Here is a 26,924-nt window from a genome sequence, read left to right on the forward strand (position 1 = left end):
TTTTTTGTATTTCTTAATAGAGACGGGGTTTCACCGTGTTAGCCAGGATGGTCTCGATCTCCTGACCTCGTGATCCGCCCGTCTCGGCCTCCCAAAGTGCTGGGATTACAGGCTTGAGCCACCGCGCCCGGCCATTGATTTTTCAAAAGGTCCATTTGAAGTCAACCCATGTCAGTTTTTAAGCTTGAAACTATCTTTTCTTGACATATATACTGAATCCTAAAAACTGAAGGCATTGCAGACAGAGCCCTTTTAAGAAATCAAATAGCTTCTGGGGCAATTAATATTACTTTCCGATTTAGCAAATCTCATTTTCCTTTCCCATATCTAAAAATCTTTCCCTCTTCTAGAAAATACTGCCCTTCTCCTCTATGGTGTACCTTTTTTTTTGTTTTTGTTTTTTTCAGGAGGGAGAAAAATCAGTGCTTTCTTTAGAAATCAAATTTTTTTCTTCCTGGTTTTCTTATCAGATACACAGCCACATAAATAAGTGGAAACATTGTACATTTGTAAATTGTCAGTACATGCCTAGGAAGAACTTCTTTACCTTCTGAATATTAATATATGACTATGTAGGCAGATTTAAAGGTATATAAACTGGAGTGCGCAGGAAAGAATAACCTCTATGGTATAAGGGAGAGAGAGGAGTTTGGTATTTGCTTTATACGTGCTTTGTGGATTGGCACATGATGTAAATCTATGATTCTCAGTTTTGGTTCCTGGGATCTTTTACATTCTTAAAAACTGAGGACTTTATGGAGCTTTTGCTTATATAGGTGATATGGTTTGGCTCTGTGTCGTGTCCCCACCCAAATATCATCTTGAATTGTACTCCCATAATTCCAAGGTGTTGTGGGAGGGACCCGGGGGAGATAGTTGAATCATGAGGGTAGTTTCCCTCATACTGTTCTCATGGTAGTGAATAAGTCTCATGAGAGCTGATGGTTTTAACAGGGGCTTCTGCTTTTGTGTCTTCCTCATTCTCTCTTTGCCTGCTGCCATCCACGTAAGATGTGACTTGCTCCTCCTTGCCTTCCGCCATGATTGTGAGGCTTCCCTAGCCACATGGAACTGTGAGTTCTCTATTAAACCTCCTTCTTTTGTAAATTGCCCAGTCTCAGGTATCTCTTTATCAGCAGCATGAAAACAGACTAATACAGTAGGTTACATACATTCAAATTTCCAGAATAAAAATTTTAAATATACTATTTACTATAATGGGGTACTGATCTAAATAATACCCTAGAGCCAGATGCTATGGCTTGCATCTGTAATCACAGCTACCTGGGAGGCTGAAGCAGGAGGATATCTTGAGGTGAGGAGTTTGAGACCAGCTTGGGCAACACAGAGAGACTCTGTCTCTCTTAAAAAAAAAGTATATATATTTGTGTGTGTATACACACACACACACACAGCCTAGCGAAGCCAGTGCCATCTTTGTTGCAATGTAGGATGAGCCAAGGTGAAAATGAAGTTAACAAAGAAGAAACCATAGCTCAAAGTGACATGCTGATGACATAGTTTCAGGCCCTGAATCTAGCCAACCCTGAAGCTATGCAAGTCCAGACTTGTCAGCTGCATGAGCCAATGAATTTCTTTTGGCTTCAACTAGGATCAGTTGCTTGCAACCAAGTATGTCATCAGACATCTGGGTTTCCAATTGTGGACTTCAGGGAAACAGAGTAACTGAAACCAAGAAAAGCAAAACTGCAGATAAGGGAGGACTACTGTATACTTCATGCTACTGAATTATATACATTTAAATGGTTAAAACGGTAAATTTTATGTATGTGTATTTACCATTTAAAAAATGGTGAGGGTGAAGCTTTGGTTGCTTTAAATGTATTTTTTCCCCCAAAGAAAGATAGATTATGGTCAAGATGAACTTTAAACTAGCTGAATTAGGCATTGTATTTTTTCCCCTAGGATTGCTGTAACTAATTCTGGTCTGAAAATAGTTGAGTGCAATACAGTAAGATATTCTGAGAGACAGAGAGACCACATTAACATAACTTTTATTACAGTAAATTGTTATAATTGTACTATTTTATTATCAGTTATTGCTGTCAATCTCTTACTGTGACTACTACATAAATTAAACTATCATAGGTATGCACATGTGGAAAAAACATAGAGGAGAGTCTTGACCTAGAAAAGCCCAATGAGATTTGGCCTTGCTTATATTGAAATTGTGATTAACCACAGAAAAACTTAGAGTTAACTGGTGGGCTAAGTGTAAATATACCAGTACTAGGAAAAAACTAACTTCAGGCCCGTCGTGGTGGCTCACGCCTGTAATCCCAGCACTTTGGGAAGCCGAAGCAGGCGGATTATCTGAGGTCAGGAGCTCAAGACCAGCCTGGTCAACATGGTAAAACCCTGTCTCTACTAAAAATACAAAAATTAGCAAGGCATGGTGGCACACGCCTGTAATCCCAGCTACTCAGGAGGCTGAGGCAGGAGAATTGCTTGAGCCCAGGAGACAGAGGTTGCAGTGAGCTGAGATGGTGCTACTGCACTCCAGCCTGGCTGACAGAGCAAGACTGTCTCAAAAATAAATAAATAAATAAAATAACTTCATTCCTATTGAAATATAAAGTTTCATCTCCATGATAATTGTAATCAAAGCCACGTTAACCTATTTTTTTTATGTTGTCTTAGATGGTTAATGGAAACTCTTGTAGTTTTCATGATGAAAACCCTAAGAATGGAAAGAATAACTTCCTGGGCACTTCTAATTATTTACATACAGACTCCCACCCCAACCCACACCACACCCCATGCCCCATGTTTCCTGAGACATTTATCAATATTTGGAAAATGACACTCTCTCCTACCTTTCAGAAAATTTCCTTTGGCATAACATTTGATTCCAGGATGAATTCTGAAGAAATGTCACACTGTAAAAAGAGTAATGGTGTGTACATATTATAATATTCATTCAATAACCATCTGTAAAAGTTCACTCTAGACAGTGAAGTCATTGTGTCTTTCCTTTGTAAGTTTTGTTTGTAAAAGGTTGTTGAATTTGAGAAAGATGAATACACTTAAGAAAAACTGTTGAAAGACAAGCATTATAATTTAGTTCTATTATTTTTTTTTTAGGAATTTTAATACTTACAGTCAGTAAAAATATAATGAATGTTAATAAACTTCCATATACTTTAGAACAGGGGTCCCCAAACCCCGGGCCGCAGACAGGTACCCGTCTGTACCCTATTAGGAACCAGGCCACACAGCAGCCAGCAACCATTACTGCCTGAGCTCCGCCTCCTGTCAGATCAGTGGCTGCATTAGATTGTCATAGGACAATGAACCCTATTGTGAACTGTGGATGCGTGGAATTTATGTTGTGGCTTCTTATCAGAATCTAACACCTTATGATCTGAGGTATTCTAGAACAGTTTCATCCGGAAACCATCACCCCTCTCCATCCCCATCCACGGAAAAATTGTCTTCCACAAAACAGGCCCAGGGTGCCAAAAACGTTGGGGACTGCAGCTTTAGAAAGTTTAATCCATATCCACCTTTCCCCACTTAAATTTTAATCAATTTAACCATCATCCCTTTTATGAATGCACAAAGTTAGTCTCTTGTCCCCTTATTATTGATTTGTGAAATAAAGTGCCAGTTTTCTTCCATGAATAATTATAGAATATTCTAATTAAAGGAGTGCTTATTTAGTCTACCACTATACTTAAAAGGTACTTACTTAGTCTACCACCTTATTTAAAGGATGAAGGAAAAGGCCCAAATTTGTTTAAGGTCACAACCTGCTAATGGGCAGGTTTAGACCTTACGTGTAAGATAGACATAAGATAGATGATAAGCTCAAGGTATTTTCTAATCATTTAGAGTGTGTTGCAGAGAACAAAGATAGGTTAGAAAGATAACAATATAACCAACTATTTGCTTTTCATGTTTAGTTTGAGATAAAGGAAATCATTCTCTTGGACATACTTTCTCATCTTTATCTCTCATTTAAAACTAGTTAACAACCCGTTGGTCACCAGGATCTAAGGTGACAATGAGGAAATGAGTTCATGACCTGGCTTATATTTTTAATCACTGTCAAAAATACTAGCAATACACATACTAAAAACAAAAGCAAAAAAACCATTAATTTATTTTACCTACTTCAATTCCATCCATCATCTACTTTGTAGGCCCCATTATTTAAAATGAAATACATAAGCACGTGAATCTTCAGAGGATGAGTAATTTCATGTTCCAGCGGAACAATAAAATTCTCATAATTGGCCAGGCATGGTGGCTCACGCCTGTAATCCCAGCACTTTGGGAGGCCGAGGCGGGTGGATCACGAGGTCAAGATCTTGATCGAGACCATCCTGGCCAACATGGTGAAACCCTGCCTCTACTAACAATACAAAAATTAGCTGGGTGTGGTGGCGCGTGCCTGTAGTTCCAGCTACTCGGGAGGCTGAGGCAGGAGAATTGCTTGAACCCGGGAAGCAGAGGTTGCAGTGAGCCGAGATCATGCCACTGCCCTCTAGCATGGCGACAGAGCGAGACTCCGGATTAAAAAACAAAACAATCAAAGTGACTTTGAAATTTGTGTATAAACACTGATATTATACATTTTTCACTTTGCTTTTCACTTTTATGCCTCCAGGTTTACTACAGCTAAGAAGAAAAAATATATACATATGAGTGTGTGTATACACACACACACACACGCATATAACTTTTTAAAATTCAGAAGCTGAAAGGTCTAGAAAGATAGTAAGAAACTAACGTAGAACAGCCACAGGTGATTAATAACACGTTTCATGAAAGGCACATGGAAATAAATGGCAACAAAAGCTATTTTCATGGTAATCTCACATCCCACGAATACTGAAATGAGAATCGTTGCGGCAATGGACTGTGATTCAGGTGGAACACGTACTCGTTCGCTAAGGAGATAGATGCTTTTCACCTAAAAGCAGCTCTCACGGCGAAGAGGCTTAAGGCCATAAAACCGTGGGACAGCAGGAGGAAGAGAAGCCAGGTGTCTCCACTCCAGTTGCCCTGCCTCAGACTCCTAAGCTTCGCATGTGAGGATCGTCTTGTAGGCACTGACTGGAGATGGAATCCTAAAACACAGGTGAAGCGGAAATCTTCCTTCAGGGAGAGCCGACTGAGGAAGCCAGCGGCTAACACTGGGCGGGACAGGATACCTCCCTCTTCGCCCACGGCAGGCTCTCTATCATAGTAGCCGCCGTTCTGCCACTCACGCAGCTTTTTAAGGCACCTCTAGGTTCGCCAGCGCCTTCGGTGGGGCGGCCGGCCGCTCCCGAGGGCTGCAAGACGCGGCCCGGCGTGCTGAGCCAGTGTCGCTCCTCCCGCGGTCCCCTCAGAAAGCCGGCCCGCCGGCTACAGTCTGCCGAAGGCGCGGACAACCGACGAGGTGTCAGGCTCGGCAGGGGATTGCTTCTGTCTGGGGCCCGGCCGAGGTTGCGTTCCTGCCTAGCGCGCACACGCTCCGCGTTCACTCAGCCAATCCCGCGCTACTCGCGCACCCAGGAGCGATCCGCGGTCCTACTCAGGCTGGGCCCGCTCCTTCCCGCTCCCAGTACTCAGCACCCGAGCTCTCACTCCTCCCCTCACTCTCCACGAGTTCCACGCCTCAGGGTGTAGCTCCGCCCCTGTCCCCGAGTCCGCCCCCGCAACCTCCAGAGCGTGTGCTCTCCTTTCCTCTCAGTCCTGCCATCTAGCTGCCTTGGGTCTCGCGCTCCGCAGAGCGGCCCGAGCCTCTTCAGCCTCGTTCCGCCGCCTCCGCGCGCTCTCGCCGTGCGGCCACCGACCCCTCCAGCTCGCCTCCTTGCTGCCGGACTTGGGGTCGCGCGCCCTGACTCCGCCCCCTCCCGCGGACCCGCGCACTCCCGGCGCGGCCTCTCCCCCACGCAGGCCACCGAGCACTCTACGGCCTCCCACTCCTTCCCCGCTCTCCTCGCGCTTCCCTGGCTCCCTAGCTCTCGCGCTCTCCGCGGCGAGCGCGCTCCCGGCCCGCGCGCTCCGGGCTCCAATTTCTCCCGGCTCCTGTCAGTGCGGTGACTGCGCTGGGAAACATGGCGACCGAGGGAATGATCCTTACTAACCACGACCATCAAATCCGTGTCGGAGTCCTTACAGGTAACCGGGGGAGGAGGTGCGGGACCTATGAGGCTGCAGTCCCTGACTTGCCTTAGGCTTTTCGCCTGTGGTGGCCCTTCTCTGCGGCCTCGGGAGGAGGGAAGGCTGAAGAAGGGAACCGCGGGGGTGCATTTTACAACCGCTGAGAACCGCCAGAGATTGGGGGTGTTCCCGCGGGTCCCTTTCCCCAGCCCGCCGGAGCCGTGGTCGACCCCGTGGGATGTCAGGCCCCAGCGCCTTCGGAGACAAAGTCCTGGGCCCCCGGGGACCGAGGGGCCGGTGCGGAGGGCGCTGCGGGATCCGCGCTGTCGGTGCAGGCGGCGGGATCCCGGCTCCGCAGTCTGAAGCATGCCGCTCTCGGCTGGCCCGGACGCATCCTCCGTTAGTGCTCTTCTGAGAGAGGGGGGAATCCCATCTCCACCCCCTTCCTCCCTTTCCCTTCCCCCCACCCGGGCGGCCCCACGCCAGTAGCTGTGCTTGCCCGGACGCGACTCAGGTGTTAATCAGATGAAACTGCTTCTCCTCGGGTTGTCCCTCGCGGGCCGGGCATCCCCTCAGCCACCCATGGGGCACCCTTCGCCTCCTTCGGGGGATGGGGGATCGGCTTGATCCGGACCTCAGAAAGTGTCTGCCTTCTGCCTTTCCGAGCAAAGGGCCCTCTGCCTCGTCGTTTCCTTAGCGAGGACGGGCTGCAGCCTGCGGCCGGGGGATCCAGCTCTTTTTACTTGAGAGGGCAGGATTCCCCTACTCGGGCTCCTCTCCCCCTCCTTTCTGGGAACCCCCACCCCGGTGGAGCGTCCCGAGGCTGGTGAGGAGCGCACTTTTCCCGGGTCGCGTTTCCCTCCCTCGCGAAAGCCGTGTGTGCTCTGCATGTCTGATTCCGTTGCGCTGAATGTGGTTAATATCCGTCACTTCGGCGATCGGCAGTTGCTGCAGGGCATGACTTCCAAGATGAACGCCAAGCCGATTTGTAGGGGTTTCTGCTGTGGTTCTGTAGTTGGCAAGGTTTATGTGTAATTGAGTGGCGAGGCGGGGGTTAAAGAACTATATTTGGAATCTGAGGGCTTAGTTTGGAGTGAAGGAAGCCCAAGACTCAGTGATGTGATTTCGGAAAAAGAAGCAATGTGTACGGGAATCCTAGTGTTTCCCTTACTTCTTTTAAAAAAATTTTTTTTAACTGCCAAATTCTGACAGGTCGAGACGGTGCTCGAGAAGGGACTAAATTGAATAAGACTTGCTTTTATTATTAGGTAGAAAAAAAAGGTCTGAGGCTGCCGGCAGATACTGAGTGCAAAGCTTAATTTAGTTGCTGAATTTTATGAAAAGGTGATATCCAAAGCCTCCTTTTCTCTCTTTTAAGTAAAGGATTGCCTTTCCCTGGTATTGTTTCCGTATATCGATGGTGATTAATTGAATTTTCCTAATCAAAAGATCCTTTGGTAGTGAAACTAGTCTAAACCAATTGCAGAAAAGGGAACCCCCAAATCAGAAAGGTACGCTGTTCTCTTCTTTTGATCCTGAAACTGTTTGGTTATGTGAAGATTCAGTTGTATTTCAGAATTCCTGGAACTGACATTGCCAATTTTCGAATAATCTGATGATGGGATGTGAAAGTGTATATCCTTTATCTACCCTCAACTTGCACTTTAAATTCTAGCCATTCTTTAACAATTAATAGAGTAGTGAGAAACCAAAATATGTCAGTTGTCTGTGGAAATAAAAAAGGCCATAGATGTTTAAAAGTTAAACTGTAGAACTATTTTTAAAATGAACATTTCTGCTTAAGCTTTCCATTAAATAATAGTTTCATTTAACGAATCATCTTAGCTTTGTGAAGTGACATAGCAGGTAGGTGTTGTACAGACTGCTTTGAAAGATGCAGACCTTATCTCGTGTCCCTACAGTCTGATATGGATAACATTGATAGGCAAACAACTCAAGAAACATTGCATGTAATTATTGTGCAAAACTTTTCTAAATACATTTTCTATGAGTTTGGGGTTAACTGCAAAAGAAATTCCATATTCAGATGGATTAGGAGCAAATATGACTACCTGAAGGGAGAATTTAATACATTTGCTAGAGTCAAGAAGAAACTGGCAATTTTAAGGGGAGTTGAAAGTCAGCTGCCACTTTATAAATAAATATGTAGTTGATGGTGAGGCTCCTGAGCAGAATAAAAATGTAATATAAAGGCCTTGGAAAGCTCAAGTGGAATAGGTAGGTGGCATAGGTAAAATGTCAGAGAGAAGATAACATTAACATTGACAGTGGAATTAAAGACAATCAGGGGAAACTATTATGAGAATGAGGTACAGTAGTCTAGGGCCAGGAAGAAGGATGTAGCTGAAGGAATGAAAAGGCAGCTACAGATTTGGAAAAAGTGGTAATAGAGGAAAGTAGGTTTTGATGATAACATGTATATTTGAAGTCAGAAATAACTTACGCTTTTTCTTGAAAAGTTATTGATACAGATATTGTCTACTGTGATGGAGAGGAAAGAAAACTGATTTTTCTCAAGTCTGTAACTAGTGGGTTTCATTATCAACAGCTTAATTTCTGTGGTCTTGCCTGATATATGATTTTGAGGAAAGAACTTACAAAAATGAAGCTGTGCTATACAAATTTGTGTATTCTAGAACTTCAGGTTTGGCAGTTTACTATGTAGAATTATTCTTTACTGAACTCAAGTATTGTGATTTCATACTTAAGAAAGTTGAGTTGAACTGTAGTTTTTGTAAATTATAATTTGTGGCTCTCTTAAAAGGTGGAGGGCCTCTTTTAGAAAATCTTCTTGGCATGCTTCATAATACTAATTTTAAGTATTTTATCTACATCTGTTTTACAAATATAGTGGAAAGTGTGATCTACCCACACACACATTTTACAATATGTTACTTAGTATTTTGTGAAATCATATTGTCATTTCTAAAGTTTTTAATTGACTTCTTTGTGACATTTTTTATTGCCTGTTGAAAGATACTTGTTCTCTGAAACTTTTCATCCATTAGATGTTTTTGTTATCTTCATTTCAGTTATGAATTTGGCAAATTTATACATAGTCTGTTGAGACTTCTCATCAAATAAATTAATTGTATTAGGTTTATGAAAGAATAATGGTAGAAAGGGAAATATTTAGCAGAAGCATTTTTTGCTTCATTATTTTGAATTATTAAGCACTTGAAAATGAGATTATGATAATTAATGTAACGTGGATATTCTAGTTATACTAATTTTTTTAAATCAGGAAAATGAGAATATGTATGTATGTAAAATAGGCTGTATGTGGAAACATTTTATGTTGAATGTTACTGTCCATCTTTAAGAACAATATCTTTGTTCGAAACTGTCTTATGTTGACTTGACAGAAATGAAAGTCACATGGTGTTTGGTGACCTAAGGTCTAGTTTGAAATATTTCTGTGTCTAATGTTCTCTATTTCTATTACTATTTATAGAAGAGACTAAAGGTAATGTGGTAATGAGTAACATGAAGCAAATAAACAAGTATCTACTACTACAAAACTAGAAACAAGATGTGGTGCAGATGTAGAATGTTTTTCTAACAGCTTTAGTAGTAATTATACTTAAAGTCAATCTTACTAGTTACACAGCAGACTCACTATATCTAGAATGTGTCACTCTTCATATACTTTTTTTCTATTTTGAAAGAAGCTGTTTATCAAAGCAGCATATTAGTTTTACCACTGTGAAAGCTCTACAGAAAGGTTAACAGGAAAATAATGACTACATGTATGTATATAATGTAGAATCATATAGATTATCCCATTGGCTACTTAATATCATATTAGTTCGCTACAGCTAATGTTTGATACCGAGGCACTTAGCCAAAGATGATAATCCATTACCTAAATTGTCACTAATAGTGGCATGAATGAGAAAAAGGTACAAATTTTTAGGAAAGAGCATTTTTAAAAATCATATTTTTGCTGTAGTAATATACATTTTAATTGCACTAACTTGTTGATTTGAACTCAGTAAGAGATATTGGAACAAATAGACTAGGTACTAGAGATTAGTTAAAAGACTAATTGTAAATTAGAACATCAAAATATTACAGTAACATGTAGGGAGTATTTCAGTTATTCATAAATGAAGTCATTCAAAATATTCAGAAAACAAGTTTTAGCCAAGCAGATGCTACCCTTATAACTCTGCAATTGTTTAAGCATTTACATTTTTACATTCTTGAAACCTGTTCTGGTATATTATGTGTCAGTATTATTTTCTGAAAAGCCCATTTATTGATAAGGATATATACATATATCTGTTTTGAGAATAGATGTCATTAAGTAGGCAAATTACTATTAAAGCCTACTAAGTGGAATTGTGTGTTCTGGCAAACTTAGCTGTTTTTTTCAATATGTGTTTTTAATATTGAGCTATATGACTTGAAAGGAATCCTATTTCTTGAATTAGATTGTTATTTTGTGAATTTTTTGTTGGAAGCAATGTATTAGAGAATTAAATGTTTAATCAAAGTAGGAAAATGTTAAATTAATTTCTAATGAATGTACTTAGTACTATCATCATTAGTCAAAGACTTGAAAAAGTATTAGTTGCTACACTAGAAGAATTTTGGTTATATTAAAAACACGTGACGATTTGACTTCAAAGTGAATGTACTTAATACTATCATCACTGACCAAAGACTTGAAAAAGTCTTAGTTGCTATACAATTAGAGTTTTAAATATATTAAAAACACATACGACTATTTGACTTCAAACAGGCGTTTGGTGGAAAATCAATAGTATGTTTTTAGGGAGGAAGTGATGAATAAGAGTCTATTTTTACTCTTACTGGTGATAGATTCCTGGCTAAGTTGAACAGAGTGTTTTTAAAAACAATCAGTAAAATAGATAAAATCTATTACTCTGTTTCTGTAAATAGGATTGAAGAATAATGAAGCATATTTGGAATTTGAAATGTATAAAAAAAAAAACCTGAGAAAGAAAGTAGTGAAACCACAAAGGATTTCTTCCCTCACATCTGGGCAGAGAAGATAAATACCAAGGAAGAAGAAAAGATTGTTTAACCTACTTAAAAGTAATTGGGACTGTAGTTAATATGAATGGCATGTAATCTTACTTTCATTAAAATTTTTTTTTGAGTGACCTCTCAAAAAGGAAATGTTTAATGAAGTATTGCTAAGTAGAAGTTCTATCCAGGTTCTTTAATGAATTTATAAACTAAATGGTATTTAATCAATTAATTTTAACTAAGTAGAGCTTCTTGAAAATTTTGTGTTTAAACACACCCAACAATTTTAACAGTAGCTTTGTCAGTATTTATACATTTTGAAAGAGTGTAATTAGGTTTAAAAAGAATTCTTAATTTGGAAAATAAAGCAGCAAGGAAATGAAGTATGATGAAGGAATTGTCACCATAATTGGGGCATTCTTCTCAAACTGAAGTACATGACATTGTGTCAAGGGATACTATAAGGCTTAGAATCTAAGCCATGGAAACAAACATAATAATTTTTTAAGTACCAATTTTACTTGATGGTATTAATTTAAATAACTTTAATGAGAAGATAATCATGAGTAAATTAGGCACAAAGTATAGAATTTATGTGAGGCTTTAAGATGAAATTAGAAACTTCAAAGAAATTTCAAGCGAACCCATTATATTTCAAGTGAGCTCCAGATCTCATCATTCTTCTGTATTATTGGCACTTCGTGGCAAAAAATTTAAGGAGCACTGGATCATAGAAAGAACACTGTAAGAACTATGTTCTCATACTATTTTGGCTAGTAAAGTTTTGTAACCTTCAGTGTATTATGTAACCCTCTCTCAACTTTTCTTACCACTAAAATGAAGAAATTGGTTTCTAAGATCACTTCAAGGCTCTCATGGCAATATATGTTTCTATCTTTTAGCATTCTGACCAGCAGGAAGGAGAAATATAGGATATTAGACCTAGTTAATTTTTTTCTGTCTTTGTAAGAAACGATTATAGGGGAGGGTAGGTTATACTTAAAAATGCAAGAGAATAAGAAATAGAAGAATGATCAAAGAAGGAAAATATTTAGATTTTTTATTTAGAAATTTTTGTGACAATCTTTCTGTTATTAGCAGTCTTATACTTAGGTTTCAGACACAGCTCAGGACTGACTTTGTCAATGAAATATTTCCTAGGAATTATTCTCTTCAATGATGTCTTTGTTTTCCTTACAATGTTTATAAATGTTGTTTATACCCTGTAATCATCTATATGTGGGAGGCTGCATGGTGTAGCTTAAAAAGGATAGAACTTTGGAGTCAGATAGACTTGGATTTTAGACCCTCATTAGCCCTTTATTTTGGGAAGCCATTTAACCTCTCTGAATTTCAGTTTTCTCCTCCAAAATAAAGATGACAATACCTACTTTACACGGTTTTCAGAACTAATAGAGGTAACACATATGAAAATGCCTAGCATTTTCAGATGAGATACTCAGTCATTTTTGGTTCCTTCCTCTTTGTATGTTGCTTTGGGAGCAACTTGCCACAGTTTCGTGTATATATGTCTTATTCAAAGTAGATTTTAAAGTTCTTGAGACATATGGTTGTGTTCTTTACTTCTTTTGTGCCCTTTTGTCATAGCATCTATTAATGAAGTAACTGGATAGAAGGTGTTTAATAAAAAACTGGGTGGTGTGAAATTTATATGGTATCTTAGGAAACATTTAGGTAAACCAGAACTTGGCTATTATTACTAAAAGTATAGTTTAGGGTAGGTGGAGTGAGGTTGAATAGTTTTTAAAAGGTATGTTTTTCTGGTAACAGGATAATATTTATAATGATGTGTGTTTGAGAGGTTTTATAGTATTTAATTTTGTATATTGCTTTAATTGCATATCATTTGTGGGAGGATTATTTTAGAGTAATGAAATTTGATATCTTAAAAACTAAAAATTTGAAATTATAGGTAAAAAAAATTCTGAAAATGCTGTTATGTTGATTCTCGTGATCAAAATGACACTGACAGAAGTCACAAGTTATGCCTCTTCTCCCACTTTCAAGATAAGCACATTTTACCACAGTTTCCTTACCTTTAAATGGGTTCATCAAGGTAAACATGATGTATTCAGTATTCAACATCTGCTATGTACCAAGGCCCTGTGGTAAGTGAGGGACACAATAGTGATTAAGACAGTTCAATCTTTCTTGTCTTGAAGCATATATTCTAGCACTACCATGAAAACATTATTCGGTCAAGTTGGATATTGACACATTCATGCTTCATTTATGTTTCATTTCAAGGAATAAAGTGCTTTTATATTTTATTTTTAAAATAGATAACAAGTACAAGCACCAAAACTGTTTTTATGTCAAGCCATTTTTTTGATACAAAATTTTTTTTTTTTTTTTTTTTTTGAGACCGACTCACTCTGTCACCCAGGCTGGCAATAGTGGTGCGATCTCAGCTTGCTGCAGCCTCTGCCTCCCGGGTTCAAGCAATTCTCCTGCCTCAGCCTCCCGAGTAGCTGGGATTACAGGCGCCTGCCACCATGTCTGGCTATTTTTTTTTTTTTGGTATTTTTAGTAGAGACAGAGTTTTACCATGTTGGCCAGGTTGATTTTGAACTCCTGACCTCAAGTGATCTGCCTGCCTCGGCCTCCCAAAGTGCTGGGATTGCACGTGTGAGCCACCGTGCCTGGTCAACAATTATATTTCTGTATTCTGTTCTGAATATCTGTTACTATGATGTGATAGTATGTTTCCATAACGTATGTGCTTTTCAGGTTTTACCCACTTCACCTTCCTCTTCCGGTTTTGAATCTACTATATCCTTGGGAACCACATAAACTTGCCAAGAATTATTTGTGATATTACATCCGATTAGATTTGAAGTGAGGGTCTGAAAGCACATATTTTCACTTTTGGGTTCAGGGCATCAGAAAATGAGTGGGTATTACTATAATAAATAGGTTTATTTATTTCTTTGTATAGTGCTTCATGATTTCAGGATCATGGCTAAATGTGTCTGCCTGATGCTCCAAATGTTAATAAAAATCCAGAAACTTATGAGTGACAGAGATTAAGTGCAGTTTGAATGCTAAGTAAAAATGAAATGTTGCTTTAATTATTTCTTGTTCTTTTAAAAAACACATTAACGTGCACTCAAAATTAACAATTGTTAAACTCTAATTAGTGGTTAAGAACTGTTGGATATCTTATAAATAAGAAACTGAGCCGGGCGCAGTGGCTCACACCTGTAATCCCAGCACTTTGGGAGGCCGAGGTGGGCAGATCAGGAGGTCAGGAGATCAAGACCATCCTGGCCAACATGGTGAAATCCCGTCTCTACTAAAAATACAAAATTTAGGCGGGTGTGGTGGTGTGCGCCTGTAATCCCAGCTACTCGGGAGGCTGAGGCAGGAGAATCACTTGAACCTGTGAGGCAGAGATTGTAGTGAGCCGAGATTGTGCCACTGCACTCTAGCCTGGCGACAGAGTAAGACTCCGTCTCAAAAACAAAACAAAACAAAAACAAACAAAAAACCAAAAAAAGAAGAAACTGAATAGAGTAAAAATACTATTTCCAGACATATAAAGATGAAGAAACATTTACACGGTGGTGCCCACCCCCTCTTCACTTTCACCTAAGAGTCTGTAGAGAACATTTTGATTATAGTCTAAACTTAAATGATTATGCTTTCATAAAATTAATATCCACATTGTAGAAGTTACATTTGAATTAAACTGCAAGTGGGCACTACCCAAAGCAATCTACAGATTCAATGCAGTCCTATCAGTGACATTCTGTACCAATGACATTCTTCACGGAAATAGGAAAAAAAAAAAAGTTAAAATATGTATGGAACCATAAACGACCTAGAATAGCCAAAGCAATCCTGAACAAAAAGAACAGAGCTGGAGACATCATACTATCAGACTTTAAAATATACTACAAAGTGATAGTAACCAGAACAGCATGGTACTGGTGTAAAAGCAGACAAATAGACCAAAGGAACAGAGTAGAGAACCCAGAAATTAATCCCCTCATATCTACAGCCAACTGAGTTTTGAGAAAGGTCCCAGGAACACTTGCTGATCAAAGGACAATATCTTTAAGAAATGTTTCTGGGAAAAATGCAGAAGAATGAAACTGGAGCTGCACCGCTTATTCTGTACAAAAATTAACCCAAAATAAATCAAAGACCTACATGTAAGACAGGAAACTATGGAACTCCTAGAAGAAAACAGGGGAAATGTTTCAGGACATTGGTCTGGGAAAAAAATTTATAAATAAGACCTCAAAAGCACAGGCAAAAAAAGTAAAAATAAGTGGATTATAGCAAACTAAAAAGCTTTTGTACAGCAAAGGAAATAACCAACAGAGTGAAAGACAGCCTATAGAATGGGAGAAAATATTTGTAAACTGTTCATCTGACAGGGGATTAATATCTAGGATATACAAGGAACTCAAACATCTTAACAGCCAAAAAGATAAAAAAATTTAAAAACCCAGAAAAAACAAAAAAACCCACAAAAAACCCAATCTGATTAAAAAAAAAGTGGGATATTTCTCAAAAGAAGACATACAAATGGCCAAAAAATATATTAAACAATGTTCAGCATCGTTAATCATCAGGAAAATGCTAATCAAAACCACAGTGAGGTATTATCTTACCCCAGTTAGGATCACTATTACAAAAAAGGCAAAGAATGACAAATGCTGCCAAGGATGTAGAGAAAAGGACCTCTTATATACTGTTGATAGGAATGCAAACAAGTACAGCCACTATGGAGAATGGTATAGAGGTTCTTTAAAGGACTGCAGATAGAACTACCATATGATCCATCAATTTTGCCACTCGGCATTTACCCAAGGAAAAGGAAATCAGTATATGCAAGAGACATGTGTACCATATTTATTCCAACACTATTCACAATAGCTAAGATAAAGACTCAATCTTGGTGTCCAACAGCAGATGAATGGACAAAGAAAATGTGATATATATATACATAATGGAATACTGTTCAGCCATAAAGAATGAAATCCTGTCATTTATGGCAACATGGATGGAACTGGAGGATGTTATATTAAGTGAAATAAGCCAGGAATGGAAAGTTAAACACTGCATGTCCTCACTATTGTGTGGAAACTAAAAAAAGTTGCTTTCATAGAAGTAAAGTAGAACAGAGGATACTAGAGACTGGGAAGAGTCAGGTGAAGGGGATACAGGGAGAGATTTGTTATAGGATACAAAATTACAGCTAGATTGGAGAGATAAATTCTTGTCTTCTATAGCATTGTAGGGTGACTGTAGTTAACAGTAATATACAGTTTCAAATAGCTAGAAGGAGGACATTGAATGTTCCCAACACAAAAAAATGATAAATGTTCGAGATGATGGATATATTAATTATTCTAATCTGATCACCATACATTATATGTATTAAGACATCACTGTGTATCTCATAAATATGTATAATTATTGTATGTCAATATAAAATATAAAAGAAAATTTTAAAAATTGCAAATAAGAAAGCTCCTAAATTCTTATGTCATTCTTTTAATTAGTTTAAAAAATTTATTAAAGTGTATTTATGTGTTATAAAGAATGTAAAAACATAGAAAGGTAAAATGCGAAATTAAGCCTCATCACATTACTTCTCTAGTTTCTCTCTAGTGTTAACCACTTAAAAAATCTTTTTGTTTATTCTTTTGTGTACAGTCATATATTTGATATATTTGAATATGTGTATGTGTGTCATACAATACATCAGAGTTTGCAAATTGATAGACCACTGGCCCTATTTGACCAATGTTTCATTAGCCCCCTACTGTATTTTAGAAAAAGTATTTGTTTCTAACACTTAAAAAAAGATATTTCATATAAAATCCCTGTTTTTTTTTGCTTCTTAAGATTCAGCAACCCACAACATGTTTCTCAGATAATAGTTGTTTAAAGTTCCTGTCCGCATAAGATAGGACATGCATTCTCCAGTTTCCCACAGTTTCTGTTTAATATGTGTTGGCTGCCTGTCCTTGGTAGGCATTTGAGATTGTGGTTCTTGCTCATACATAGTATTTTACACTTTCTTCCTTCACTCCCTAACTCTGTAGCATATTTTGGACATCTTTTCATATTAGTGAAAATAATAGTAGTTAACTTTATTGAGAGCCTGTGAAGTGTAAAATACCTTCTAGAGCCTGTTACAGAACCTGTTAATTCATTTAATCCTCATAATAATATGTTTGTGTTATCACCATTTTACAGTTGAGGAAATTGTCGCAGAGAGAGATTAAGTAACTTGCTCAAGTTAGTGCAGTAAACAAACAGGCTGCAAACTGAATCTATGTAATCTGTCCATAGAGTGTAAGCTCTTAACTACTACATTATACTCCTTGGCATGTCAGAATTATTTCATAGAGATCTTCAAAGATGTTTTTATATATCTTCCACTTTAATGGGTCTATCTTATTGCATTGTAGGTTATGCTATATTTAATTAGTCCTTAATTGATGGACATCGAGGTTTCTAATTTTTCACTGAGACAAATATTGTAGATAATAATATTATACATTTATCATTACGTGTTTATAAGTTTTTTATAATGTAAGATTACTATATGTAAAATTTTGGGATCAAGGGTGTACGAACTTAAAAATTTTAATAGATAATTTACTTTCCAATAAAGATGTATTAATTAATATTCCCACCTTCATTGGGTATTAGCTTTTTAGCTTTACAAGTTCTTTTGAATATATCTCTTGAGTTACACAGGAGCCTTTTATTAGGATTCTTTATTGCAAATGAGAGTTACTGAGATCAAAATTAGCTTAAGTGAAGAGGGAAACTTACATAGCTGTAGATTACAGAGGAGGAGCTGATCTAAGGGACTCAAATAATGTGATCGAGAAGCAATGTAATCATGGACTCTTACTCTCCATTTCAGTGCCCTGTTTTCTGAGTATGTTGCAGGCTGACTTTCTTCTTATAGTCAGAATTTTGAGGTTATAGAGGAGGAGTAGATTGAGAAGTTATAGTAATAGACAATTTCATGTTTTCCCCTTCCCAATTAGTGAGTCTAGAGGAAATATTTCCTTCTTTTTTTAACTTTTGTTTTAGGTTCAAGGGTACATGTGCAGGTTTCTTATATAGGTAAACTCGTGTCAAAGGGGTTGTTATACAGATTATTTCATCACCTAGGTACAAAGCCTGGTACCCAATAGTTATTTTTCCTGCTTATCTGATAACTCTTCCCACCCCCTACCCTCAAGTAGGCCCCAGTGTCTGTCCTTCCCTTCTTTGTGTCCATGAGTTCTTTTAGCTCCCACTTATAAGTGAGAACATGTGGTATTTGATTTTCTGTTCCTACATTAGTTTGTTGAGGATAATGGCCTCCAGTTCCATCCATGTTCCCACAGAAGACATGATCTCATTTTTTTTTAATGACTGAATAGTATACCATGTTGTATGTATACGAACCACATTTCCTTTATCCAATTTGCCATTGAAGGGCATTTAGGTTGATTCCATGCTATTGTGAATAGTGGTGCAGTGAACATTCATGTGTATGTGTCTTTATGGTAGAATGATTTCTATTTCTCTGGGTATATACCCAGTAATGGAATTGCTGGTTAAACGGTAGTCAGAGGAAATTTTTTTTTCTCATGACATTTGTATATAAACTTCCAGGATGCTCCTTCACCTGGCATGACTCACATGTCAATTTTGGAGCCCATCGTTGTAACCAGGAGGTTGAGGCCTGATTGGCTGGGTCTGTATCACATGCCCATACTTGGGAGTGGGGATATGAAATAGGTAACCTCACCAGAGTCACATAGAGAGGGTGTCTTAGTGTGGGCTGCTATAACAAAATACTTTAGACTGGGTAATTTGTAAATAACAGAAATTTATTTCTTACAGTTCTAGAGGTTGGGAAGTCAAAGATCAAGGCACTAGCAGATCTGGTCTGGTGAGGGCATGTTCCACAGCCTTCTTAACTGTGGTTTCTAGCTATGTCCATATATGTTGGAAGGGCAGGAGGGCTCCCTCAAGCCTCTTTTATGAGGGTACTAATCCCATTTATGAGGGTGGACCCTTTTGGACCTAATCTCCTCCAAAGGTTCTACTTCTTTAAGACCATCACAGGGTGGGGTGGGGTATAGGGGGTCAGGTTTCAACATGTGAATTTTGGAGGGGGACACACACATTCAGACCACAGCAGAGGGAACAAGGGAAGTCTTTAAAAGGAGAGGAGTTTCTGTCACGAAAAGGGGAAAAGTGTGCTGAGCAAGCAGACAACTTCTTTTTTAGAGGTTCGCTGAAGTCTTGATGTCTTTTTGCTTCATTCTTTTTTTCCCTAAGAATGTAATTCATTATATCAGTCACTGTTTCTTCTTTTTCCTGCTTCTGCCATGAAAATGCTCCTCTGGCAGATAGTTTCAAATTAGAATTGGAATAAGTTAGGGTGTGACAATCAGTGGCTTAAACCCAGGCCCCCATGATGTCAAGGGTGGTTAATTTATATGTCAGGAGAACTCACAATGATTGACCTCCACTTTTTTGTACTCTATATCAGAATGGTTCTCTAAGGACATTTTAGAATAGTAATATACACACAATTGAAATATTTTACCCATTTTTTTAAAGAGCCCTTTATGTTGCTTTATTTTGAATTTATGATCATCTATGGGTCTTAGTCTTTTTTTCTACAAATGTTGCCTCCCAGTGTTTCCTAGATTTTGTTCTAGCAACACTTGTCTGGGAGATGTTATAGTATGTATTATATGAAAATGCTTTTACATGATTAAATAAATGTGGAAAGGGCTACATAATGTATCCCTCCATTTGGAAATTCACAGTATATGAAGGCATATTGAAGATGTGAGTAATAATTGTGGAACCTCTTAACCTTTATTTAGTGCTTCCAAATTTGTTTGAAAATTGAACACTTTTTCAAGATACACCTGCGTTCTGTTCAACACCTGTTTAGGAAATGGTAGTCTCTCCCCTGCAGATGATCTCTTGGAAATCTGTGTATGATTTTTATATTTATTTTTTTACTTTTTTTGCTGTAGAAATAATGGTTTTTCTACAATTATCTCTATTGTGAAAATTATTTTACCCTGGATTTACCTTTATAATAAATGTACATATATATATATTTTTCCTAATCACCACCTCTTTTTTTCTTTGTCCTTTTTTCATGTTAAAATGTTGACTGAATATATTCTTATTTGATTCTAAAAATTTATGATAGCAAAGACTCGAAACTGACCAGTCTTGGTTCTGTTACCACTATGTGGGGAAAGAACACTGGATATGTGGGAGTTCAGTATCATTATTTGTAAAATGGAAAGTTGAGTAGATGATCTCTAAAATCCCCTTCAGCTCTAAAATTTTATTAATCCCAAATCTGAGGAACATGCCTCATGTTTACCATTCCATCATTGCTGAAATCTATTAGTGACAGCAAAATTATTGATCTGAAGTGTTTTCCTTCAAACAGGAAAAATTATTAGAAAAAGACACAGACATTCATAACAAGTGTAAATGAAAATGTCTGTTACTTCCACTGCACAATATGTGCAATTTTATTTCATTCAATATCACATGCTACAGAGGTTCAAATTGCTAAATATATAGACCTTAGAAAAAATTCTATGAACTTAAGTGTAATGACACATTCCCACAATCAAGCTTAGAAGAATAATAGTGATTTAGGGGTATTTGAGGTATTACTTTTTTCTTTTTAAATTTAAAATGTATTGCTACACTAGAGATCTGAAAAACAAAAACTTAGTGCTCCCTCCAAAATAGTTATTATTTTGCTATAGTATATTTAAAATAAAGCTGTTATAAAATAAGACATAATACCTTTGATGAACAATATTATTTTTTAAGTTCATACAGATACTCAGAATAGTAGGTAGGCTCTGGATTAGACCACCTGGGTTTATACCTAAGTGAAGTTTTTAAGAGTTACTTCTCTAAGCTTTAGTTTTTTTCATCTTAAAATGGAAAATAATACTGATATGCTTGCCTTAGAGGGTGGTTGTGGTAAGTGAGATAATGAAGTAAACCTTTAATGAGTGTGCCCACATACTAAATATTCATGAAATGTTTATTGTGTACTATAATAAATTTGAATATAATTATCTTAATAAATATGGCAACAGAAGCAACCTGTACAACTTTTGGGTATCTGACCTCAATCTTGGTGTATCCCCATGCTCTTTTCCCACTATTTTATCTTATTTTAGGAACATCATTAAGGTTCAGTACTGAACTGGGGTTCTGCTTGATCTAAATTCTTGTTTTCCAGCTTAAATTTTGGGCAGTTAGAAGATGCTATTTGTAGTGTAGTAACTAACAGCAAGAATTTGAGATTTTTGAGATAATAGGTTTAAAGTAAAGTATGTATGGAAAACTGCCTCTGATAGTCTCTAAGGCTTGTTAAGACCTGTGGAGAAAATTCACCTACATATATGTGGGTACTATGGTTATGGAATACTATAACCATAGTTAAAAAGTTAAAAAATTTTTAACTTTTTACCATAGTTACTATAACTATAGTTACTATAACCATAGTTAAAAAGTTAAAGTACTCTAGTTAAAAAGGTGTTTTGAAAGTTTGAAATGTTATGCAAATGGGGCAGTAATGCAGGGTGGTAAAGTGATAATAAAATAAAATATTTACATAGATGATTGTTGATTTGTAGTAGAGGAACTTTAAATCGGTAGATGAGAACCTTATGTGTTTGAGGTTAAATAGACAATGATTTGGGGCATAAGGGAAATAAATATTAGGTATAAAAGGGAAAAGATACTTTTAGAACTATCAGATGCCAAAAGAGAGAATCAATCAAATTTAGATCATTGCCAAAGATAAGTTTTGGTAGAAAAGTTTGGGAATCATTAATTTAGGTTTTTTAAAACAAATTATTATTATACTTTTAAGTTTTGGGGTACCTGTGCAGAACATGCAGGTTTGTTACATAGGTATACACGTGCCATGGTGGTTTGCTGTAGCCATCAACCTGTCATCTACATTAGGTATTTCTCCTAATGCTATCCCTCCCCTATCCCCTCAGCCCCCGAATGGCCCCAGTGTATGATGTTCCCCTCCCTGTGTCCATGTGTTCTCATTCTTCAACTCCCACTTATGAGTGAGAACATATGGTGTTTGGTTTTCTGTACTTGTGTTAGTTTGCTGAGAATGACGGTTTCCAGCTTCATCCATGTCCCTGCAAAGGACATTAACTCATCCTTTTTTTATGGCTGCATCGTATTCCACTGTGTATATGTGCCAACTTCTCTTTATCCAGTCTATCATTGATGGGCATTTGGGTTGGTTCCAAGTCTTTGCTATTGTGAATAGTGCCGCAGTAAACATACCTGTGCATGTGTCTTTACAGTAGAATGATTTATAATCCTTTGGGTATATACCCAGTAATAGGATTGCTGGGTCACGTGGTATTTCTGGTTCTAGATCCTTGAGGAATTGCCACCGTGTCTTCCACAATGGTTGAACTAATTTACACACCCACCAAGAATGTAAAAGTGTTCCTGTAATTCTCTAAATCCTCTCCAGCATCTGTTGTTTCCTGACTTTTTAATGATCTCCATTCTAACTGGTGTAAGACGGTATCACATTGTGGTTTTTATTTGCATTTCTCTAATGACCAGTGATGATGAGCTTTTTTTCATATGTGTGTTGGCTGCATAAATGTCTTCTTTTGAGAAGTGTCTTTTCATATCCTTCACTCACTTTTTGATGGGGTTGTTTGTTTTTTTCTTGTAAATTTGTTTAAGTTCTTTGTAGATTCTGGATATTAGCCCTTTGTCAGATGGATAGATTGCAAAAATTTTCTCCCATCCTGTAGGTTGCCTGTTCACTCTGATGATAGTTTCTTTTGCTGTGCAGAAGCTCTTTAGTTTAATGAGATCCCATTTGTCAATTTTGACTTTTGTTGCCATTGCTTTTGGTGTTTTAGTCATGAAGTTTTTGCCCATGCCTATGTCCTGAATGGTATTGCCTAGGTTTTCTTTTAGGGTTTTTATGGTATTAGGTCTTACATTTAAGTATTTAATCCATCTTGAGTTAATTTTTGTATAAAGTGTAAGGAAGGGGCCCTGTTTCACTTTTATGCATATGGCTAGCCAGTTTTCCCAACACCATTTATTAAATAGGGAATCCTTTCCCCATTTCTTGTTTTTGTCAGGTTTGTCAAAAATAAGATGGTTGTAGATGTGTGATGTTATTTCTGAGGCCTCTGTTCTGTTTCATTGGTTTATATATCTGTTTTGGTACCAGTACCATGCTGTTTTGGTTACTGTAGCCTTGTAGTGTAGTTTGAAGTCAGGTAGTATGATGCCTCCAGCTTTGTTCTTTTTGCTTAGGATGTCTTGGCTATGTGGGCTCTTTTTGGTTCCATATGAAATTTAAAGCAGTTTTTTTTTTTTAAAAATTCTGTGAAGAAAGTCAGTGGTAGTTTGATAGGGCTAGCATTGAATGCATAAATTACTTTGGGCAGCATGGCCATTTTCACAATATTGATTCTTCCTATCCATGAACATGGAAAGTTTTTCCATTTCATTGTGTCCTCTCTTATTTCCTTGAGCAGTGGTTTGCAGTTCTCCTTAAAGAGATCCTTCACGTCCCTTGTAAGTTGTATTCCTAGGTATTTTATTCTCCTTGTATCAGTTGTGAATGGGAGTTCACTCGTGATTTGGTTGTCTGTTATTGTTGTATAGGAATGTTTGTGATTTTTGCACATTGATTTTGTATCCTGAGAGTTTGCTGAAGTTGCTTATCAGCTTAAGGAGATTTTGGGCTGAGACGATGGGGTTTTCTAAATATACAATCATGTTATCTGCAAATGGAGACAATTTGACTTCCTCTTCCTATTTGAATACCTTTATTTCCTTCTCTTGCCTGATTGCCCTGGCCAGAAGTTCCAATACTATGTTGAATAGGAGTGGTGAGAGAGGGCATCCATGTCTTGTGCCGGTTTTCGAAGGGAATGCTTCCAGTTTTTGCCCATTCTGTATGATACTGGCTGTGGGTTTGTCATAAATAGCTGTTATTATTTAGAGATACGTTCCATCAATATCTAGTTTATTGAGAGTTTTTAGCATGAAGGGGTGTTGAATTTTGTTGAAGGCCTTTTCTGCATCTACTGAGATAATCATGTGGTTTTCGTCATTGCTTCGGTTTATGTGATAGATTACATTTATTGATTTGCATGTGTTGAACCAGTGTTGCATCCCAGGGATGAAGCTGACTTGATGGTGGTGGAAAAGCTTCCTGATGTGCTGCTGGATTCGGTTTGCCAGTATTTTATCGAGGATTTTTGCATTGATGTTCATCAGGGATATTGGCCTGAAATTTTCTTTTTTTGTTGTGTCTCTGCCAGGTTTTGGTATCAGGATGATGCTTTCCTCATAAAATGAGTTAGGGAGGATTCCCCCTTTTTCTGTTGTTTGGAATAGTTTCAAAAGGAATGGTACCAGCTCCTCTTTGTACTCTGGTAGAGTTCTGCTGTGAATCCTTCTGGTCCTGGACTTTTTTTGGTTAGTAGGCTATTAATTACTGCCTCAATTTCTGAACTTGTTACTGGTCTATTCAGGGATTCCACCTCTTCCTAGTTTAGACTTGGGAAGGTATATGTATCCAGGAATTTATCCATTTCTTCTAGATTTTCTAGTTTGTGTAGAGGTGTTCATAGTATTCTCTGATGGTAGTTTGTATTTCTTTGGGATCAGTGGTGATATCCCCTTTATCCCCTATTTGATTCTTCTCTCTTTTCTTCTTTATTAGTCTGGCTAGTGTTTTATCTATTTTGTTGATCTTTAAAAAAAAAAAAAAAAAAACAGCTCCTGGATTCATTGATTTTTTTTTGAAGGGATTTTCGTGTCTGTATCTCCTTCAGTTCTGCTCTGACCTTAGTTATTTCTTGTCTTCTGCTAGCTTTTTAATTTGTTTGCTCTTGTTTCTGTAGTTCTTTTAATTGTGATGTTAAGGTGTCGATTTTAGATCTTTCCTGCTTTCTTTTGTGGGCATTTAGTGCTATAAATTTCACTCTGGACAATGCTTTAGCTGTGTCCCAGAGATTCTGGTACATTGTGTCTTTGTTCTCATTGGTTTCAAAGAACTTATTTATTTCTGCCTTAATTTCATTATTTACCCAGTAGTCACTCAGGAGCAGGTTGTTCAGTTTCCATGTAGTTGTGTGGTTTTGAGTGAGTTTCTTAATCCTAAGTTCTAATTTGATTGCACTTTGGTGTGAAGACTGTTTGTTATGATTTCGATTTTTTTGCATTTGCTGAGCAGTGTTTTACTTCCAATTTATATGGTCAATTTTAGAATAAATGTGATGTGGTCCTGAAAACAATGTATGTTCTGTTGGTTTGGGGTGGAGAGTTCTGTAGATGTCTGTTAGGTCTGCTTGGTCCAGAGCTGAGTTCAAGTCCTGAATAACCTTGTTAATTTTCTGTCTGGTTGATCTGTCTGATATTGACAGTGGGGTGTTAAAGTCTCCCACTATTATTGTGTGGGAGTGTAAGTCTCTTTGTAGGTCTCTATGAACTTGCATTATGAATCTGGGTGCTCCTGTATTGGGTGCATATATATTTAGGATAGTTAGTTTTTCTTTTGTATTGATCCCTTTACCATTATGTAATGTCCTGCTTTGTCTCTTTTGATCTTTGTTGGTTTAAAGTCTGTTTTATCAAAGACTAGGATTGCCACTCCTGCTTTTTTTTTTTGCTTTCCATTTGCTTGGTAAATGTTCCTTCATCCCTTTATTTTTAGTCTATGTGTGTCTTTGCATGTGAGATGGGTCTCCTGAATACAGCACACCGGTGGGTCTTGACGCTATCCCATTTGGCAGTCTGTGTCTTTTAATTGGGGCATTAGCCCATTTACCTTTAAGGTAAATATTGTTATGTGTGAATCTGATCCTGTCATTATGATGCTAGCTGGTTATTTTGCCCATTAGTTGATGCAGTTTCTTCGTAGTGTCAATGGTTTTTACAATTTGGTGTGTTTTTGCAGTGGCTGGTACTGGTTGTTCCTTTCCATGTTTAGTACTTCCTTCAGGAGCTCTAGTAAGGCAGGCCTCGTGGTGACAAAATCTCTCAGCATTTGCGTGTCTGTAAAGGATTTTATTTCTCCTTCGCTTATGAAGCTTAGTTTGGCCGGATATGTAATTCTGGGTTTAAAATTCTTTTCTGTAAGAATGTTGACCATTGACCCCCACTGTATGATTTCTACTGAGAGATCCGCTGATGGCCTTCCTTTGTGGATAACCGGACCTTTCTCTCTGGCTGCCCTTAACATTTTTTCCTTCATTTCAGCCTTGGTGAATCTGTCGATTATGTGTCTTGGGGTTGCTCTTCTCTAGTAGTCTGTTTATGGTGTTCTCTGTATTCCCTGAATTTGAATGTTGGCCTGCCTTGCTAGGTTGAGGAAGTTCTCCTGGATAATATCCTGAAGAATGTTTTCCAACTTTGTTCTATTCTCCCCATCACTTTCATGTATACCAGTCAAATGTAGGTTTGGTCTTTGTTCACATAGTCCCATATTTCTTGGAGGCTTTGTTTGTTCCTTTTCATTTTTTTTTTCTAATCTTGTCTTCATGCTTTATTTCATTAAGTTGGTCTTCAATCTCTGATGTCATTTCTTCCGCTTGATCGACTCAGCTATTGATACTTGTGTATGCTTTACGAAGTTCTTGTGCTGTGTTTTCCTGCTCCATCAGGTCATTTATGTTCTTCTCTTAACTGGTTATTCTAGTTAGCAATTCATCTATCCTTTT

The 26,924-nt window shown here is 37.8% G+C and overlaps 1 protein-coding gene across 6 annotated transcripts in view; it reads left to right on the forward strand.

Annotated features, from left to right (window-relative positions):
* The first annotated feature begins 4,831 nt into the window (after positions 1-4,831).
* GPHN (gephyrin) overlaps positions 4,832-26,924 on the forward strand; it is a 719,765-nt gene continuing 697,672 nt past the window's right edge. For 4 of the 6 annotated variants that reach the window (XM_025392024.1, XM_025392027.1, XM_025392026.1 and 1 more), the window contains exon 1: positions 5,485-6,135. In XM_025392024.1, coding sequence (XP_025247809.1) covers positions 6,072-6,135 — 64 coding nt within the window. In that variant the 5' untranslated portion in view covers positions 5,485-6,071. Of the gene's footprint in view, positions 6,136-26,924 lie in introns of all 6 variants that reach the window. The other 2 variants (XM_025392025.1, XM_025392028.1) reach the window with 2 other exon arrangements.

Source organism: Theropithecus gelada, chromosome 7b (genome assembly GCF_003255815.1).
Source record: "Theropithecus gelada isolate Dixy chromosome 7b, Tgel_1.0, whole genome shotgun sequence".
NCBI classification, from domain to species: Eukaryota; Metazoa; Chordata; class Mammalia; order Primates; family Cercopithecidae; genus Theropithecus; species Theropithecus gelada.